At 47.8% G+C, this 21,619-nt stretch overlaps 1 protein-coding gene across 2 annotated transcripts in view; it reads left to right on the top strand.

Moving 5' to 3' along the window:
- LOC141073449 (guanylate-binding protein 3-like) overlaps positions 1–20,843 on the top strand; it is a 57,798-nt gene extending 36,955 nt beyond the window's left edge. For both annotated transcript variants that reach the window (XM_073560674.1, XM_073560673.1), the window contains 9 exons: positions 10,848–10,975; positions 11,171–11,280; positions 13,703–13,890; positions 15,506–15,766; positions 15,855–16,135; positions 16,779–16,991; positions 17,092–17,194; positions 19,608–19,801; positions 20,307–20,843. In XM_073560674.1, coding sequence (XP_073416775.1) covers positions 10,895–10,975; positions 11,171–11,280; positions 13,703–13,890; positions 15,506–15,766; positions 15,855–16,135; positions 16,779–16,991; positions 17,092–17,194; positions 19,608–19,801; positions 20,307–20,525 — 1,650 coding nt within the window. In that variant the 5' untranslated portion in view covers positions 10,848–10,894 and the 3' untranslated portion in view covers positions 20,526–20,843. The remainder of the gene's footprint in view (positions 1–10,847; positions 10,976–11,170; positions 11,281–13,702; positions 13,891–15,505; positions 15,767–15,854; positions 16,136–16,778; positions 16,992–17,091; positions 17,195–19,607; positions 19,802–20,306) is intronic.
- The last annotated feature ends 776 nt before the right edge of the window (positions 20,844–21,619 follow it).

Raw genomic sequence — 21,619 nt, 5'->3', positions numbered from 1 at the left:
GATATTCATGCCGAAAGATTGGTGCGTGCCTTTCATCGGGCTCACCCGGATCGCCCTGGTGGCATGGATGAGGGTTCGGTGACCCCTCCTCAAGGGGGAGGTACTGTTGTGAGTTCATTTTTCCCTTCACCATTGAGGTCTGATGAACTCCCTCCTCTGGTGAAGGAAGGTAGTGAGGCTGATTACCAAACACATGGGCAGCTAGATGATGACTGGGTGGCTGGCATTGAGGACTGGATATAAGGCTGCCGACGCCCTTCTTCCTGGCTGGTGATTTTCCTGCTGGATTCTTGGAGACCAGTCTGATTCCTGCATCTCAAAGCTAAGTTTTTCTGCTCTGCTTTGTACTCTTCTGTTTTGTTTTTGTTTTGCCTTGTTTTTTGGGAGTTCTGCCATCCCCGGCCAGGGGTGAGTTGAATTCCATTTTTGTCTCTGATCTGTTGATCTTTTGCTCTGTCTTCAGAATATACCTGAGTGCTGATATAGTCTTTTGAAGCCTAGCGACTTCAGGGCCTGTTTTTCCTATCAGTCGGTTGGCCCATTTTGATAGGGTTTTTGCGGATGGCAGACAGCAGCTTTCCTATCCTGTCCTATGTAGTTAGCTTGGGCCCCATCATTTGCTCAACCTATCTTTCTATCTGTGTTAGTGTTTTTATCTTGCTTCACCGTCATTATATGTTGGGGGCTGCCTATTGCTTTGGGGTCTGCTCTGGGGCAGTTTAGTTTTTCCCCTTTCTGTCTTTAGGCTATATAGTTCTCCGGCTGTGATCGAGAGGTCTAGGGCACCGTAGGAACCCCCCACGGCTACTGTTAGTTGTTGTGGATAGGTTCAGGGGTCTGCAATCCGATAGCTGCCAACCTCTCTGGTTTTTCTGGACTTAGCTGGTATTTTGTTTTTTCCTCCTTCGGTGACTCATCATAACAGGTAGGGGTCACACCTACTATTCAATGGTTTGGTCCATCAGAAGATTCTAGAAATGTAAGGGCTCCACTGAGTCTACAGGATGTGTATTGTAGGTTATCTTCTGCTTAGGAAACAATAGCCAAAGTTCCACTAGCTGTTGACACAAGCCTAAATTAGATTATGGTCCAGGTACATCACAAGACATTGCAAAGTATTGGGGGAAGGAGACATGGTTATGGTCCAGGTACATCACAAGACATTGCAAAGTATTGGGGACAGGAGACATGGTTAATTCACAGCAAATACAACCAGAGAAAAGTTAAATGTCATATTATACAAAACTAGCTGAAGAGCCCGGCGCTGCCCGGGCATAGTAACTAACTGTGGTTAGTTATAACAAATTATAATTATCCTCCATCCCATAGTCCCGTGCCCATATACCCATCACACATCCTCCATCCCATAGGCCCGTGCCCATATACCCATCATACATATCCTCCATCCCATAGTCGAGTGCCCATATACCCATCACACATCCTCCATCCCATAGTCCCATGCCCATATACCCATCACACATCCTCCATCCCATAGTCCCATGCCCATATACCCATCATACATATTCACCATCCCATAGTCGAGTGCCCATATACCCGTCATACATATCCTCCATCCCATAGTCCAGTGCCCATATACCCATCACACATCTTCCTTCCCATAGTCCTGTGCCCATATACCCGTCGGACATATCGTCCATCCCATAGGCCCGTGCCCATATACCCGTCATACATATCCTCCATCCCATAGTCCAGTGCCCATATATCCATCACACATCCTCCATCCCATAGTCCAGTGCCCATATATCCATCACACATACTCCATCCCATAGTCCCGTGCCCATATACCCATCACACATCCTCCATCCCATAGGCCCGTGCCCATATACCCATCATACATATCCACCATCCCATAGTCCGGTGCCCATATACCCATCATACATATCCTCTATCCCATAGTCGAGTGCCCATATACCCATCACACATCCTCCATCCCATAGTCCCATGCCCATATACCCATCATACATATCCGCCATCTCATACTCCCGTGCCCATATACCCGTCATACATATCCTCCATCCCATAGTCCAGTGCCCATATACCCATCACACATCTTCCTTCCCATAGTCCTGTGCCCATATACCCGTCAGACATATCGTCCATCCCATAGTCCCGTGTCCATATACCCATCACACATCCTCCATCCCATAGTCCCGTGCCCATATACCCGTCATACATATCCTCCATCCCATAGTCCAGTGCCCATATACCCATCACACATCTTCCTTCCCATAGTCCTGTGCCCATATACCCGTCAGACATATCGTCCATCCCATAGTCCCATGCCCATATACCCATCACACATCCTCCATCCCATAGTCCCGTGCCCATATACCCGTCATACATATCCACCATCCCATAGGCACGTGCCCATATACCCGTCATACATATCCTCCATCCCATAGTCCAGTGCCCATATATCCATCACACATCCTCCATCCCATAGTCCAGTGCCCATATATCCATCACACATCCTCCATCCCATAGTCCCGTGCCCATATACCCATCACACATCCTCCATCCCATAGGCCCGTGCCCATATACCCGTCATACATATCCGCCATCCCATAGTCCGGTGCCCATATACCCATCATACATATCCTCTATCCCATAGTCGAGTGCCCATATACCCATCACACATCCTCCATCCCATAGTCCCATGCCCATATACCCATCACACATCCTCCATCCCATAGTCCCATGCCCATATACCCATCATACATATTCACCATCCCATAGTCGAGTGCCCATATACCCATCATACATATCCGCCATCTCATACTCCCGTGCCCATATACCCGTCATACATATCCTCCATCCCATAGTCCAGTGCCCATATACACTTCATACATATCCTCCATCCCATAGTCCAGTGCCCATATACCCATCACACATCTTCCTTCCCATAGTCCTGTGCCCATATACCCGTCAGACATATCGTCCATCCCATAGTCCCGTGTCCATATACCCATCACACATCCTCCATCCCATAGTCCCGTGCCCATATACCCGTCATACATATCCTCCATCCCATAGTCCAGTGCCCATATACCCATCACACATCTTCCTTCCCATAGTCCTGTGCCCATATACCCATCAGACATATCGTCCATCCCATAGTCCCATGCCCATATACCCATCACACATCCTCCATCCCATAGTCCCATGCCCATATACCCATCATACATATTCACCATCCCATAGTCGAGTGCCCATATACCCATCATACATATCCGCCATCTCATACTCCTGTGCCCATATACCCGTCAGACATATCGTCCATCCCATAGTCCCATGCCCATATACCCATCACACATCCTCCATCCCATAGTCCCATGCCCATATACCCATCATACATATTCACCATCCCATAGTCGAGTGCCCATATACTCATCATACATATCCGCCATCTCATACTCCTGTGCCCATATACCCGTCAGACATATCGTCCATCCCATAGTCCCGTGCCCATATACCGTCATACATATCCACCATCCCATAGGCCCGTGCCCATATACCCGTCATACATATCCTCCATCCCATAGTCGAGTGCCCATATACCCATCACACATCCTCCATCCCATAGTCCCGTGCCCATATACCCGTCATACATATCCTGCATCCCATAGTCCCGTGCCCATATACTCATCATACATATCCTCCATCCCATAGTCCAGTGCCCATATACTCATCATACATATCCTCCATCCCATAGTCCAGTGCCCATATACCCATCACACATCCTCCATTCCATAGTCAACCATTAGGCTTGCAACCTATGATGACATCAGCATCGCCATGGCAACCATTGTGACATTATATGAGGGGCGGGGCTTGATACACACACACTGCTTCCCCAGTATGCAAATAGGGGCATTATGACATCATAATGAGGGGCGGGGCTTGACACGCACACACTTTTTCCCCCAGTATGTAGATAGGGGCAAAATTGTTTGGTGAATTGGAACGAGCAGGGTTAAAATTTCGCCTCACAACATAGCTTAGGACGCTCTCGGGTTCCAGACGTGTGACTGTGCCAAATTTTGTGGCTGTAGCTGCGACGGTGCGGATGCCAATCCCAGACATACAAACACACACACACACTTTGAGCTTCATATTATACAAAATACAGGACAGGGCAAAACTGCAAATCATGACAATCCCGCCAAAGAGCTCTCCGAGGGCCTGTTGTGCCCCTGCTTCGTCTGGGCGTCGGAACGCCCGAAGACTACGCCAGATCCTCAGCAGCTGGGCCCAGTGGCTGCGATGCCGACACACCATTGAACAGGACGCCGTGGGACGTCAGGACGGATAAGTGACTCTTAGTAAATAAGGACCCGTAGTCGGCCATTCCGTGGCCCTATTGTGACCGGTCTTTGCCGGAGTAGTCGTGTTCTCCCAATCCTTGTTTATGTGTATTTGCTCCCTGTGAGGACAACTACTGTTAGACTGTTGCGACCCAGGGACAAACCCGCACACATTACCTCTGCCCCCCCATAATAAATCAACTCAGAAACCAAGTGATGGGTGAAGGTCGGTCACAGTTTTATTAGATGCTTTGTTAAACAACCATTTTGAAGGCACATAACTTCTCTTAACACGCGCTTGCCGCAAATGCCCTGCTCCATATCCGCAGGCAAGTCAGCCAGCAAGCCGTAATTCCGTGCCATTCCTTCTTTTACCGCTGTGACTTGTAACTACAAAAAACAGAACAAAAGGAACATTAATAGTACACATAACAGGGAGGGAGGGTGGGACAAGCACTTCCAGGATGTGCTTCCAGGAGGAAAGAGGGAGGGCGGCCTCTGAAGCCCTGCTATATATCCCACAGGAAGGGGCTGTGCTACCCCCTTCCTCCTCCCATTGGTCCCATAATTTTTAACCCCAACCCCACCAGAACGTAAGTGGGCAGAACCAGCCACTATGATGGAAGGGGAGGGGAAGAGAGGCCCAACAGTCAGTGGCACTCTCCTTAATCAGTGCAGTGCCAGCCAAACTGTTGCGACCCACGGACAAACCCGCCACATTACCTCTGCATCCCCGTAATAAATCAACTCAGAAACCAAGTGATGGGTGAAGGTCGGTCACAGATTTATTAGATGCTTTGTTAAACAACCATTTTGAAGGCACATAACTTCTCTTAACACGCGTTTGCCGCAAATGCCCTGCTCCATATCCGCAGGCAAGTCAGCCAGCAAGCCGTAAATCCATGCCATTCCTTCTTTTACCGCCACGGAGGATCCTGTTTCTAAACAGGAGTCCGACCCCCCCCCATCAATAACAAAGCCTGCTCCACACCATCCTGCAATCCGGATAGGAATATATCGAGCCTAATATCGTTTAAATGAACCCCATCAGGCCTTAATAGGGCGCTGTTATCCCCTTCCAACTGTCGGTGCCGTACTACCACACCAAACCTATCACGCACAAATTTAGAAATACGAGCATTAATCGATCTCCTTGATCGTTCAACCGCCATCTCATCACAAGCCCCTTGCCACACTGCCCTCGGGACAATCTCGGACCACACCAAAACTAGTTCTTGGAAGAAACTATGGAACCGTTCCATATCAGCCCGCATCATCGTCAACAACTCCGCCACTTTGTAGGAGCACAGGTCATTTCCCCCCGCGTGCGGAACCAAAATAACAGGACCCCGAGCTCCTCTTGCCACCGAAATGACCTCAGGCAAGACCTGCGGCCATTGCAGGCCCCTAACGCCTCTCCACATGAACTCCACGTCCCGGAATCCAAGGTGCCGTCCACCCGGGCGACACTCAGCACGTTGCGCAGCCCAGAATATATAAGAATGTCCCAGCAACCAAACGGTCGGTCTGATGGAACCTGCAAAAAAAAAGAAAATGTTAATACAATAAATCCGGACGAATGTATCTAGCGAAGCACGCCGAACGCCACCTCCCTATCTTTTGAACTTCCGAATCCGGAAGACCCTCCTTAGCCGCTTCCGTAGCAGCACCAATGCGAAAAGAATGGGTACCATACTTACCAACTGGAACTCCTGAACCCTTCAAACATTTATTAAACACAGACTGAAATTGATACCTGGTTAACGGTGAAAAATCGAAATGCCTGAAGAAAAATTCACCCCCTCGTCTCAAAGCCGCATAAGCCCGAAGCAAAGCGACCGGACACATTGAGGCTTCAGCAGCATGCAACAAAACCCAAGAACCCCGACCCAACGGATCAGTCTTAGATTTACGGATTCGTACGCGAACCGACCCTTCCGAAAAAAACCACGTCCTCAAAACGCAAACCACACCCCACGTTGAGCTTTGAACGCGGAACCAATTCCCCAACTCTCAGGGCCCCGAAAAACGCTAATCCAAACGCAGCGGATAAAAGAGCTGTTTCAAAAGCGGATCTGCACACCTCCTGAGCCTTAGTTATGATCCGGCTAAGCTGAGCCAGCGACACCGGGCGCCGACACTCATTACTAGGTTGGACCCTTCTCAAACCCTTCATAGCTTGACGAATAATGAAAGATTTCGTAACATCGGGCCATCCTAAGAGCTGAAAGTGAAAAGCAACCCCCGACAAACTCTGTTGCGCCGATGCTCCCGATAAACTTTTGTTAGTCAACTGTCACAAGTACTCAACCGTAACTTGCAATCTGGAATTCTCGCACGCCTGAACCGGCCTATGGCCCACCAACTGGCACCATTCCGACCACACCTTACCATACGCACGCCAGGTCGATTGAGACACCGAGGAGCGGACAAGGGACATCAACTGTTCCCGACCGCATCCCACAGGACCGACGGGCAATTGAAATCCTCCGGACTAACATTGGGGCCATGCACCGTGGAGACCTGAAAAACAGAGAAATCAGAAAGATTAGAGAACAAACCATCCTGCCCATGCACCAACTGAACCCGAAGCCAAATGTTGAACCTCAAACATAGTAGGGCAAGTCTACGCAGTAGGACCAAAACCGGCAACGACCTGGACGACATGTGATTGATACAGCGAACCACACCCGGGTTGTCAGACTGCAACTGAATTTCCTGGTTGCACAGTAACTCACCCCACAACTCAAACAAAACCACGATTGGAAAAATCTCACATAGAGTCTTGTCCTGACAAAGGCCTGTCTTAGACCACGACTCCGGCCAGCCCTCCCGACAGCGCCGTTTGCCAAATCCGGCCACGAAACCCGCCACTACATCGCCATCCGTAAACAAATCCAATTCCTGAGCCGTCTGGCGCGGTAACATGAAACAAGTATGACCATTGAAAGACTGCAAAAAAGAAAGCCACACTTCCAAATCCGCCTTCATGGCCCTCGTGACCCGCACCCTGTGGTGCGGGCTAGAGGCACCTTTCGTAGCCAGCGACAGCCGTCGCGAGAAAACCCTGCCCACCGGCATGACCCTGCATTCAAAAACCAACAAACCTAGCAATGATTGCATCTGCAACAGGGTGATCTTCTTAACAGACAGAAAACCCGAAATCAAGGAAAGCAATTTTTGAATCTTGTCCACAGGCAAACGGAAAACCATCGCTACCGTATCAATTTCAATTCCAAGAAATGACAAAATGCGAACCGGGCCAATCGTCTTCTCTGGAGACAGAGGAACGCCAAATTCCTTTGCCATAGCCGTGAACGCAGCGAGCAACCTGTGACACACATCTGAGTCATTCGGGCCTACAAAAAGGAAATCATCCAAATAGTGAGTAACTGACCTGATTCCTGCTTCACATCTAACCACCCATTCCAGAAAGGAACTAAAAAGCTCAAAGTAGTAGCATGAAATAGAACACCCCATGGGAAGACACATGTCAAAATAAAACTCTCCTGCAACCTGACAACCCAACAAATGAAAACAATCCGGATGCACCGGCAACAGGCGAAAAGCCGAATCGATATCGGATTTCGCCAACCATGCTCCTTCCCCCGCGCTCCTAATCAAGGCCACAGCCCTGTCGAAAGACGCATACGATACTGACGCATCATCAGGGGAGATTCCATCATTCACTGAAAAACCCTTCGGGTGCGACAAATGGTGAATTAACCGAAAAGAGCCCGGTTCCTTCTTTGGGACCACTCCCAGAGGAGATACTCTAAAATCCTGAAAAGGCGGCGTCAAAAACGGACCCGCCATCCTACCCAGATCTACCTCCTTCTGCACCTTTGATAACAAAACATCAGGGTGTTCCCGGGCCGACGTCAAATTTTCAGAAAAACCAGGAGACCTATGCAATCGAAACGGGATGAAAAAACCCTCCGAAAATCCAAAAAGCAACTGACCAGCTGCCTCTTTTTTAGGATACCGGTCTAACCACGGTCCCATCGCGACTACGTTCACCGGTGTCCTTCCTCTCTGTTTGCTGCGGCTTGACTGGCAACTTTCCCGCAGGGCGGGAGCATCTAGCCGCCGGGTGGGAACCTCCGCATGAGGAACATTCATGCCGGAATTTGCAGAGACCGTAGAATCGACAATGTCCCTCATTAAACAGCCAACAGGTACCGAGTCTCCGTACAACCACTGAACTGGAACCCGACGAACCCTGTCCAGCGGCCGCTGTTGGAAAGGGGGGTTGTTTCTGCGTCATCATAAGATGCAGCCATACCTCAGTCGCCTTAACCCCCCAACCAATCTCCGGATGAATAGCTAACCGCCTCCTAAATTCCTCGTCATACCTCCACCACGCAGACCCACCGTGAGCCTTGTACGAGTTGTAGATCATATCCTGATAAATGAACAACTCTGAACATCTACCCGGATGCTTCTGACCCATAACACAACCCAATACGGCAAATGCTTGCAGCCAATTATTCATTGTCCTCGCCACTTTCGGGCGCACTCTATCTGCAAACCTTTCCACAGGTCTCCTTTCCTTGTCCACGGTATGTTGGTCCACCGCAATCAGCGACCAAATGTCCACGTATTCATTACTCCAAATTTTCTTTTTAGTATCCTCGTCCAAGTGCAAACCCAGCGCACTAACCCCGCAAAACATGGCGTCCTTGTACACCCCGGCAAGCGAGGAATCAACCTTGTTACCCTCCTTACCCGCATTAGCTGCGGGGGGCAATTGCCCGACCAACGCTCTCAAAACAGAAATCACCGTTGCATTATCCACACTTGAAGAACCCAGCAGGGAACACTCACCCGGATTCACCATTGGAAGAGGGACTCCCATAGATGGAGGAACTCCGGCTCCCAAATAACCTGCCTGGATGCTGCTGTGATGACTTGTAGCCTCAGGAAGTGCGTTCAACGCAGCCAGGCTGGAAGTCCTTGACGGAACCCTCGACTCCCGGCGCCCAGGAGGAGGATTGAGAGCATGTTCGGGACTCACAGACGTGCTCGACGCCCCAGACGCTGAAGACGGAGAGCCACGCCTCGAGGACCGGGTGTGGCGGCGGCCCCTAGAGGACACGCTGTGGCCTGAACGCCGTGATTTTCTACGCCGCCTTGCAGCATGCCGCCCCTGGTGACGCGACCGCGGGGAAGAGGAGTAGGAGGAAGAGGAGGAGGATCTCCGGCGCCTACGCCTGTCCCGTCTCCCCTCCGGGGGGTACGTGCCAGCCGTCCCCGCCGAGAAAGCCTCCCTTCTACCCCCGGCAACGGCAGGAGCCGAAGCCGTGATCTGACCCAATTCCCCCTGTAAGCTTCCCACCTGCGTGGCAGGGGCGGGCCCAGTACCGCCCACCAGCACCATCCCCGTGGGGGGCGAAAGTGGCAGAGCACCCATTGTGGCGGAAGCCTGACCTCCCCTGGGCGAATTCCCTTCTCCCCCTCTTTGCACCGGGGGCTGAACACTTCCCGGTTCCTCCGCAGAAGCGGAGGATGTAGCGCTATGCCTCCCTCCCATCCTACGCCCCCGTGCTCCAGAAAAATGTCTTATCCCCCGCCGCGCCCCTAACCCACTCCCCACTACCGCCGCTATTGTGGGCACTGGAATCCGGTTCCCGGCCGGCGACAGGCAGTGCAGCGGCTCCCCACTAACCCGGCGCGCACCGCTGACACGTGTAGCCGCCGCTGCCTGCCCCGTGACGCAGGGCCGGAAGTCGGGGGCGGGGACTTCCGCTTTGCCGCGCGCCGCCGGGACCCAGCGGCCGGCAAGGCGTCTGTCAGCCGCAACGGAGGGCGGGAACGCTGTGCGGACCGCCTTCCTACCTCCCTGCAGCCCCACCGCCTCTGGCTGCTCAGCATGAACCACCGCGGCGGTGGTCAATCCCTCAGTCGGGGAATCGGTGGCCGGACCCGGGACCCCTACCGCTGCAGGAGCCTGAGAAGCTCCCAGGTGAGCCCCTATACCTGCCAACGCGCTGTGGAGCCACGACTCTCCCTCCTGCTGCACTCGCAAGTGCAGAGCCTCAATAAGGGGATCTGCCATGGTACAAACAAGCACTTCCAGGATGTGCTTCCAGGAGGAAAGAGGGAGGGCGGCCTCTGAAGCCCTGCTATATATCCCACAGGAAGGGGCTGTGCTACCCCCTTCCTCCTCCCATTGGTCCCATAATTTTTAACCCCAACCCCACCAGAACGTAAGTGGGCAGAACCAGCCACTATGATGGAAGGGGAGGGGAAGAGAGTCCCAACAGTCAGTGGCACTCTCCTTAATCAGTGCAGTGCCAGCCATTCTGTTTTGGTTGCTTAAAATAGCCTTAATGGCATTTATCTGTAAAAGTTACAATTTCAAGTTTTATCTGTCTCGCGTCTCATCACTGCATCCTGCGTACCTGCTATTACCACACAGTAGTAACAGAGTTTATGCAGTTGTCTTTTGCACAATAATGTCACAGTGAAGTGTGACAACCTCATCTCTGCTGCGTCTCACTGGATCTATTGGTCTTGTAGGCTTCGATTTAGGAGCAACTGTACAAGCTCAGACCAAGGGCATCTGGATGCGATGTCTCCCTCATCCCACCATAGAAGGTCACACTCTGGTCCTGCTGGACACCGAGGGTCTGGGAGATGTGGAGAAGGTCAGTCAATAGCATGGAGATAATATGTCTCCATCTCACATGACATGTTCTGAGGATGCACTGCACATACATGATCTATGAGATGATGAGACGTGCCTGCAAAATATCACAAGCAAATTCTAGGTGCAGAACTGATGAAGTTTTATAAAGTTATGGTTAATATAACGAAATTCTGCTGATATTCTGATTTCACAGGGAGACAAGAAGAATGACATAGGGATCTTCTGCCTGGCCGTCCTGCTGAGCAGCGCCCTGGTCTACAACAGCAAAGCCGTCATTGATGAAGATGCCATCGAGAAGCTACAGTATCCTTAAAGGATAAGGAAAACCTAGATATCTTTTTCACTTCCTCTAAATATTAAAACATTTTTTTGATTTCTTCCCTCCAGGTTCAGCCTTTGATCATTTACTTACCCCGAGGTCTCGACAAGGCCAGATTCCTGGCAGTTGTCCACATTATTGTTGCACAGAGCTTGGTGGTTGGACATGATGTTATGGCACAGTGCTTGATCATTGCATACAGTTTTGTGGCGCAAACCTTGGTGGTTGCACATTATTTTGTTGCAAAGAGTTTAGCTGTTGCAAATGGTAAAGTGACACAAAACATTGTGACTGTACACAGTATTGTGGATTAAAGCTTGGTGGTTGCACATGGTATAGTGACACTATGCTTGGCACTCAGAACTCAATATTGTGGCACAGATTTTGTCAGTTGCACACAGTATTGTGGTTTTAGAGCTTTGTGGTTGCACATGACATTGTGGCACAAAATTTGTTGATTGCCCACGGTATGGTGGCACAGAGCTTTGAATTGTGGTTGAGAGCTTGGTGGTTGCACATGGTAGTGTGTTGCAGAGCTTGTATGCAGTATTAAGATGCTTAGCTTGGCAGGTAAACACTATTCACCATCATACACAGGTTTATGGCAGAGAGAGTTGTGATTACATGTCACTGCTGAGGCAAGGAACTTCATAGTCATACACAGAATTGTGTCACAGAGCTTAGTGGTTTCACTTTACAGCCGAGGCATTGAGCTTCATAGTTATACACAGTATTGTGGCGCAGAGCTTAGTGGTTACACTTTACAGCCGAGGCATTGAGCTTCATAGTTATACACAGTATTGTGGTACACAGCTTAGTGGTTACACTTTACATCTGAGGCATTGAGCTTCATAGTTATACACAGTATTGTGGCACAGAGCTTAGTGGTTACACTTTACAGCTGAGGCATTGAGCTTCATAGTTATACACAGTATTGTGGCACAGAGCTTAGTTGTTACACTTTACAGCTGAGGCAGTGAGCTTCATAGTTATACACAGTATTGTGGTACACAGCTTAGTGGTTACACTTTACAGCCGAGGCATTGAGCTTCATAGTTATACACAGTATTGTGGCACAGAGCTTAGTGGTTACACTTTACAGCTGAGGCATTGAGCTTCATAGTTATACACAGTATTGTGGTACACAGCTTAGTGGTTACACTTTACAGCCGAGGCATTGAGCTTCATAGTTATACACAGTATTGTGGTACACAGCTTAGTGGTTACACTTTACAGCCGAGGCATTGAGCTTCATAGTTATACACAGTATTGTGGTACACAGCTTAGTGGTTACACTTTACATCTGAGGCATTGAGCTTCATAGTTATACACAGTATTGTGGCACAGAGCTTAGTGGTTACACTTTACAGCTGAGGCATTGAGCTTCATAGTTATACACAGTATTGTGGCACAGAGCTTAGTTGTTACACTTTACAGCTGAGGCAGTGAGCTTCATAGTTATACACAGTATTGTGGTACACTGCTTAGTGGTTACACTTTACAGCTGAGGTATTGAGCTTGACAGTTTACATAGTATTGTGGCACACAGCTTAGTGGTTACACTTTACAGCTGAGGCATTGAGCTTCATAAATATACAGAGTATTGTGACACAGACCTTGGCCATTATGTATAGTATCTTGGTACAGCGCTGCCATTATACACAATAATTTGTTGCCAAGCTTAGTCATTAGACACAATATTACAGCATGGAGCTTGGTGGTTACACTTCACAGCTGAGGTGTGAAGCTTGGTGGTTTCTTCTGGCAACAGGATCTTAACAACTTTCTCAATAACTCAGTGCAGGCATAATTCACAGCAGTGGAGGCTCTGCATAGTCCACGGAATCTGACACTTATACAGGTCACTCTGTAGATCAACAAAGTGAGGTTGCAGGTCAAGCATGGTGGGTCCATGGGGTCAGCTAATATCAAGGCATGCTTCTCAATCACTTAACATCTCCAGGTCCATTTCTCCTCTGGAACATTCCCCACAAAGGACCCAAACTAATTAGAAATATAAATAAGTCCTAAAACTATGCAGAGATCCAGAGCCACCCTCTCAGGGTCATTAGTTACTTTATCAGACACAACTTCTTTTACTTTTGTAGGAACAGATGGAATATTCTAAAGTAACACAGCAAAGCAAAGAGCAACACAACATTACCTGGAGGGAGGTCCTGATAAGTAAGCTTCATGCAGGTTTACCAAAAGGAAGGATAAAAGTTGTCCTACTCTTTATGGTCCATGTACCAGTTCATATGGCTCTCAGGGTACACACGATTATAGTCCGGCGCCATCTAAACAAGTGGATTGGATTTTTACTTCACTCTTCTTTTTTATTAAACTTTCTGACACTGTTGACGTTTTTGGACACTTGATTTGTTTAGCCTTAATTCATTTCTGCAGCTATGTGGGAGAATTGGCCGATCTGATTAAAGTAAAGTCTAAAGACAATGATGATGATGAAGCCGAGTATTCCAGATTCTTCCCCATCTTCATATGGGCGGTGAGAGACGTCACTTTAAAGCTGGAGTTTAATGGCAGGCCGATCACCGAAGATGAATACTTAGAAAATGCCCTAAAGTTGAAGAAAAGTAAGAAACGCATCTAACTGCTCTGTACGGGAAAGGAAAAAAACAAGAAAGGCTTCTCCTAAGAGATTATCGGGACCATAGGTAGCGCGGTAATGAGGGAGGCAGGACCGCCCCATAAAAATCAGTGGAGCTGGGATCAGTAAGGACGATTTCCTCCATTTAAGGATGAACTCATTGGTTCTAATTAATCAAATTCATTTACAGTTTTCCTAAATTTTCAGATTCTGGGTAATATGTATCTTACAGGAATTTTTCCAAAACCAATGAGAGCGTACTGGTGCCCTGGACGGCGGTAATGGAAGATATAGACAAGAGCTAGGAGGCTCATTAGAATTAAGCAGAATAAAAATGCTAAAAACAATGAAATGAGAAATGATGGTGTAAAGGAGAAGAAGGGAACACACGGAGAGAATGAGAAGGGAAAAACCTGTGTGATGTATTTTTCTCCCGTCACACAACAGTAACCACAACGTTCTAACTTCCTCCACAAGCTCAAAACCGGGAATTCCAGTTCTCACGTTCAGGTTCAGATCAAGTTTAGGTGATTCCCTTCCCATCCTCTCCTTATGTTCTTATTTTTAGCTTTGAGCTTCAGTTTTTAGTAGACTTGCACTAAAGCAGAGTTCCCCAACTCCAGTCCTCAAGGCCCATCAACAGGTCATGTTTTCAGGATTTCCCTTGTATTGTACAGGTGATGCAATTATCACCTGGGCATTGCTAAGGAAATCCTGAAAACATGACCTGTTGGTGGGCCTTGAAGACTGGAGTTGGGGAACCCTGATCTAAAGTGTTCTTGTGGTGGTATCCTGGGAACACACATGGTCCTAATCCCCAATCCCCACGTTGCTGCTCTGCAGACGTCTTTTCAGCATTACTAGGCCACAGACATCTTCGATTACACTTCTGACTTCTGTAATATTTGTTGTCAGTGTGATAAAAAGAGAATTGTCTCTGCCTACTGTACATCCACGGGCATAACCATAGTAGGAGCAGGGGTGGCATTTGTACCCAGGAACCTGGGGTCTAGAGCTTTCCAAAAGGTCCCTTTAGTCCATATAAGAAGTCCAATATTTTAGAAAATCTATGATAGCTCGGAGGCATGTTGGAGATTTTGTGCTGGGCTCACGAATATTAAGTTTCACCACATTCCCTCTCTGAATATGGATATTAATGTCAGTTTCATCTTGAAGCATGGAAAATGCCATTTTCAGCACTGATTGGTGCCATCATTGTAAGTCTTGGGTCAGATATAATCATATAGATGAAAACGTGGGCAGTATGGTGGCTCAGAGGTTAGCACTATACTTTGTGGTTCAGTGGTTAGCCTTGCAGTCTTACAGCACTGGGGTCGTTGGATCAAATCCCACCAAGGACAACATCTCCAATGGGTTTGTATGTTCTCCTCGTATTTGCGTGGGTTTTCTCCAGGTTCTCCGGTTTCCTCCCACACTCCATAGACTGATAGGAAAACTAGATTGCGACCCCCGATGGGGACAGTGATGATAATGTCTGTGAAGCTGTGGAATTAATGTCTTTATATAGCGAAAGCATAATAATAAATAAGGAAATTGATGATGGTGGAGATATTCTTTGTCTATTCTTCTGTCTCGTACAGCTGAAAACATGGAGGACAGCACGGAGAAGATCGAGAACCACAACAGGTATAGGGACTGCATCCGCATGTATTTCAAGACCCGCAAGTGCTTCATGTTTGACCTTCCAACTGGGGATAAGGAGGTCCTCCAGAACATGGACGAGGTGCCTGAGGATCAACTGAGTCTGGTGTTTTTGACTAAGACTAATATATTCTGTGACTACATTTATAAAAATGCTGATGTCAAGTACATGGACAATGTGCACAAAGTCACAGGGGAAAGTGAGTATTAGCACAGTGATGTCTGTCCATGACTGCCCTGAGATCACATAAGTGCTGGATATTTTTGTAACCTGTTCATCATTTCCAGCTCTCGCCAACATGGTCGGGATGTTCACCAAAGCCATAAGCTCATCTAATGTCGTCTGCATGGCGGACGAGGTAGCCAATATAACAGTGGCAGAAAACACAAAAGCGGTGAGTGAGGCAACACAACACTATGAGAATACGATGAAAGCAAAAGTCAAGTTTCCTACGGAGACTCACGACCAGATCCTAAAGCTAAGCGAAGAGTGTGAGAAGGAGGCTCTAAGCATATTCATGAAAAGATCCTTCAAGGACAAAGATCACCAGTTCCAAAAGCAATATTTGGTAAGTTGTTGTCAAAAAGGCCCGAGAATAAATCCTTGGGGAAAAAAAATGCAAAAAAACATCTACCGTATATGGTAAGTGGAGGTGTAAAAACCTGTTTGGTTTGTGGTTCATATTCGGCCTGTGATTGGTATGGACAGGCTTTACTCAATCCACTTTGTTTGGGGATCTTAGAGAGACCCAGACCTTCATCCTTTAGCCCCTATAAAGAGATCCGGATTGATGCAGGACCCCTTAAGTTATGTTCAAAGAGTGGCTGCTGGCTGGTAAAGCGAGCTGGCAGAGGAAAATTAACATGTCGGGTCAAAACTAAAGAAAGCTGAGTTTCTAGATCGCTAACACCACCCAGCGCTGTCCACAGTGAAAATGCTACACCATCTAATGACAGAGGTAGGATGGCCGATTTCAGTCATGAATGTAGCATGCACAAAAATATTTGGCTGACCACACCAGACATGAGAAGGTTTTTTCTGAGTGTAGAAGAATGTTAAAAGGAAAACAAATGAGCCAATTACAGACACAAAGTTGGATGTGGTGGACACGGGGTGGGGAAATTTCCTGCTTTACATTCATTCTAAATGCCTAAATGTAGTAATTATTTGTTTTATTAGTCAAAATTGCCTTTTTACTCCTCTATCTACAGGAAATCATGGAGGAGAAAAAAAATGAATTTTTCAAGACGAATGACATGGCGTCTCGTGCTCATTGTGAGAAGTTGATCGAAACACTTTCCGAAGATCTTAGGAATTCAGTAGGACAAGGGTCATATGCAATATTGGGAGGGTACCAGATGTTTAAAGAGGAAATGGAGAGCATCGAAGAAAAATACAAAGATGAGCCAGGAAAGGGCACAAAGGTGGGTGAGGGGGCCCCCGGCCATTAGTACGCTGTCACATATTCCATGAGAAAACAGTCATGGGAGTTGACCAGTCTCCCTTTTCCTAAATCATATTTAGGCCGATGATGTTCTTAAGGAGTTTAAGGAGCGCCAGGAGCTGATCGCTGTCAGCATCAGGATGAACGATAAAGCTCTTAGTGATCAGCAAAAGAAAGCAGAAGGTACGTGGCCGTGGTGAAATGCTGGGACTAGTGAATGACTTGCCCGTGACATCTCACCCAATAGGTTCTCCGGTTCAAAGTGAGCGAATGTGTGTGGAGCGCCCCCAGGGTCTCGCCAGGTCGGCGGGGTACTCGGAGCCGGGCCCTGTGGATTTCAATGGGAGTTGTCACGGTAGCTGTGACCCGGTCCGTGGCCCCGGGCGTCCATTGTAAAAGTGGAATGTTGAGTGTGTGAATGATGATTAAAGTTTATTAGTGAATGATTCGTGACGCCACCTCTGGTGTTCGGCAATGAAGGTGTTAAGCCGACGCTGCAGACAGATCCTCTGGGACAGATGGTGTGGTGCAGCAATGATGTTGTGGCCCTCCACAGGTAGGGCAGTAGTCCCAGGGCAGTGTAGGTGAAGAGATAGGGAGGAGACGTAGATGGTGCGGTGTCAGGCACAGCGATGTAGCAGTGCTGAGTATGTTGGCGCAGTAATAAGCGGAGGACACCAGGGCATGTAGTTCCAAAGCTTTATTCACAGTCTGTAGTGCATACAGTACAGGTGCCCGCCTCGGTACCGTGTCCTCCGGGTCAGGGGCTCAGTCAACCTCCAGGCCAGATAAAGTACTCCGTTCCAGCCCTCCGCCAACATATGTGCCTTTTCTGAACGTCTCCCTTTTGCGCCTATAGTGAAGTACTCTCAGTACTGAGTTACACTGCAGTTCCTTCTGTCAGATGTTCCTATGAACTCTACTTGTACGGCAGACAGCTGTAGCCTGCTTCGGGGACTCCTTGCTACCTAGTCCCTGCTCACTCACGTCGCTGTTGTGCCCCCAAGTCTGGTGTGGGAATAAAGTGGTGACAACTTCTATTCCTCCGGTGTCTGCTGCAGGACCATTAGTATCCATACAACCTCGGGGACCGGACCCCGGCCTTGCGCTGTGAACTTGGGAAGAGTTCTGCTCTAACCCTGATCCTTAGTCCTCCTCTCCTTACGTTCTGTACTAATCCTTCCTTCTTATGGAGAGAGTCAAGCTTCCCATCAATGTCTCTTTCCTGTGCCAGCGGGCCCAGGTCACTGAGGTCGGCTGCAGCACTTCCTTCATCCATCCCACTCAGGGGATCTTCACTCCTCCTCTGACTCTGTCAGACTGACTAAATCCTAAACTCTTCCCGCTCTTTTGGTGCAGACTAAACTCCACCCGCCTCCCAGCACTCTTCGTGTTCCAAGCAGGGAGCCACCAAAGGGTGCTTTGCTACACTACTTTGTGGTGTGGGGACCAGGTATTGGAGTGTGGTCAGGGGTCTCCACCTTACCTGGATGGTGGGGTACCACCCCTCAGGAGGAGGTGCAGTACCTCTGTGGCGACTGAACCCTCAGGGGCGACACATGTGGATAACTTGGGTGACATGTTCTAGCTACTCGGCTGTAGGACGCATATTTCTGAGTGCAACACAGATATGTGTATCCACACCATCGGGGGACCCCAAAGACAAAAACAGCTTTGATACCACATCTCCAAATTTACTGCCAGTTGTGACAAGAAAAAGCGTAACATTTTAGTTTGGAAATTCCTTGTGAACAAGTCGTATTTAGAGATCTGTGGACTATATTTAGGTTGGGCAGTGTTTTCTAGTCCAGGCTTTTCTTCATAGATATCACTCCATCTCTACTCCATAGACTTCTCTGTCTCTGCTCCATAGCCCTGCCTTGGCCTATGTTCTATGGTCCTCGTGGCATATTATTCTAATCTATGGAAACCGCTTTAATTCTGTGGATCTCTCCATGTCTATGGTCCTTGGACCTCTGTTTTTTTCTTTGTTTCATGGACTTTTATTTTTCTTTTCTCCATGGTTTGCTCAATGGACCTATTTGAGCTTCTGCCCCTTGTACCCCTCTGAATCTTTGTTGCATGCGTCTCTTTGCATCTCTTCTCCCCAGACTTCTCTATGCCCCTGCTCCATGGACTTCACTGATCTCTGCTCCATGGATCTCTCTTCATTTCTGTTCTCTGGATGTCTTTGTGTCTCTGCTACTTGGTTAATTCTTCTTTTATGCTGTTTAGGTCTCTTTTTTTCTTTGTTCCATTGACTTCTTTACGCTTCTTCACCTATCAGCTCCATGAGACAAACTATAGAACTTATGATCTACCGTTCCATGTCTTTGCTTCATGTACCTGTTTATTCCTCTGCTGGATTTATCCAGTCATGTCTGTATGTCATGGGTCTCTTTATAGCCTAATTAGTCATCTCCTGGATCTTTGTACCTTGCGATCCTTATACTCCATATATTTATATTTTCCATGGCTAGATCCGTGTGTTGTTGGAAGGTTCATGGACCATTGAGCTCATCTATGGATCCTTGTGCTCCCGGTCACACACATCATGCCTTCCCATCAGTCATTACTTCTTTTCCTTTTTTATCAGAAGAAAAAGTGAGTAGAGAAAAAGAGGAGCTGCAACGAAAAATAGAAGAAAGTCAACGATTGGAGGAGAATAAAAAGATGGAGCATCAAAGGAAGATCCTGGAGGAGAACTTCAAAGAAGCTTTAGAAAAGGAGAAAAGAAACAGGATCCTCCTGAAGGAACAGCTCCAGGCGGCCATAAATGACAAGGAAAGAGTAAGTTGTGTAATATCACAGGCTGATGGCCTCCATCTCCAGTAGTAATGAATCACGTAAATGACGCAGAGAGTGGCACTAACTTGGCACACACTCCATCAGTTCCTGAAGGCCCTTGAGGCCGGAGTTGGTTGATCCACCGGAGGATGCACATGAGCCCATTATGTTCATGCATATTCAGTGTGGACAATCTTTGTATTTGATGTGTAGAAGGTAAAACCTATTGAGAGGCCATATTATTGTTTATATACCGTATCCATGCGGTACATCCCTGTAAGTGGCTCCTCAGGCGGATCGGCAACTCGTCACATTGGACGTAGAGTAGACACTTGATTTTCTTCTTTCAGGAGACTTTTCCTATCTTGGTTTTGCCCCACAAGGATTTATTGAGGTGGACCGTCAGTGTCCTGTCTTTCATAGAATCTAGGAAATATAATTGTTGCCGTTCTGACATTTTCTGGATATCCTCTCAATATTCGTTCCTGCTTTCTTCTTGTCTTCTCAGGAGCGGAACATGTACAGGTCGCAGGGGTATGAAGGACACGCCAGGATGTACCAGGAACAGGTCAATGACTTGAGAAAAGAGGAAAAGGAAATACAACTCCTTAACTGTCTGCCTGCCGTAATATCTGCGCTCAGCACCATCGCTATCGTTGTCTCACCAGTATATGGCAGCATTGCTAGTGTCGTCATTTCAACATTGGCGCACGCATTTCTAGGTTGACCTGTGTCTGAGGATTCTGAGCGTGTGGTGGAGATGTAATAACACATACATTCTAAAATAGAAGACAGATTTACAGATATTTCTGCATTATTGCATTTCTTAATTTTTGTCTTTTGAATAATTTCTATAATTATCTCTTTTTGAAGTTAATTGAACTGAGCTGTAATACCAGACCTGGCCAGATGGACATGTGTGGCACTCTTTGGGGGTGAAAGCAAACATGTTTTTCTGATTTTATGACACCCCTTTCAGATTACAATACATAATCTGAGATTCTTAGGGCCCTGAAGTATCAATAATAAAAGAAGAAATGATCCAGCTGAAGTGCTCTGGTGATTTATTGAGTGCTGTTCAGACAACAGAACCTTGTTTACGCGTTTCTGGCTAGACGCCCTTAATCATCACCAGTATGAAGTATCGCTTACCTTGTACTGTCCGTAATACATGGCAGCGGCAACTTGCAGGTAACGGGATGCAGAATGTCAGGTAAATCCTTACAGGATGGCAATTACCATGAAAAAATAAAACTTTTCTTGTGCTTATGGATCTGGGTTAAGATCTTTATTTTATTCAAACATGTTATATTGAAGTAAGAAATAAATGCACAAACAGTAGAAATGAGGGCAGAGCGCACGTGGCATAAACCAATCTGTGATAATAACCATAAGTTATAAACACCGGACCTTTATAGAGAGCACAGGAAAGCATTTATTTTCAGGGTCAAAAGTTTAAACTTCTGAGAAATATCTGGTCACATCCTATCCTAGGACAACCTCTACAAGATAGAAAGGCTTATTGAGGCACAGTCATGGGGCAGTGTCCGGGGCACAGTCACGGGGAGGTGTGAGGCACAGTCATGGGGTAGTGTCGGGGGCAGAGTCACGGGGAGGTGTGAGGCACAGTCATGGGGTAGTGTCGGGCACAGTCATGGGGTAGTGTCAGGGGCACAGTCATGGGGTAGTGTCAGGGGCACAGTCATGGGGTAGTGTCAGGGGCACAGTCTTGGGGTAGTGTCAGGGGCACAGTCATGGGGTAGTGTCAGGGGCACAGTCATGGGGTAGTGTCAGGGGCACAGCCATGGAGCAGTGTCCAGG

The sequence above is a fragment of the Dendrobates tinctorius genome, unplaced genomic scaffold (assembly GCF_039654945.1).
Source record: "Dendrobates tinctorius isolate UK_male_01 unplaced genomic scaffold, ASM3965494v1 ptg000301l, whole genome shotgun sequence".
In the NCBI taxonomy this organism is placed as follows: Eukaryota; Metazoa; Chordata; class Amphibia; order Anura; family Dendrobatidae; genus Dendrobates; species Dendrobates tinctorius.
The sequence above is the reverse complement of the archived record's forward strand: the minus strand, read 5'-3'. Positions and strand labels throughout refer to the sequence as shown.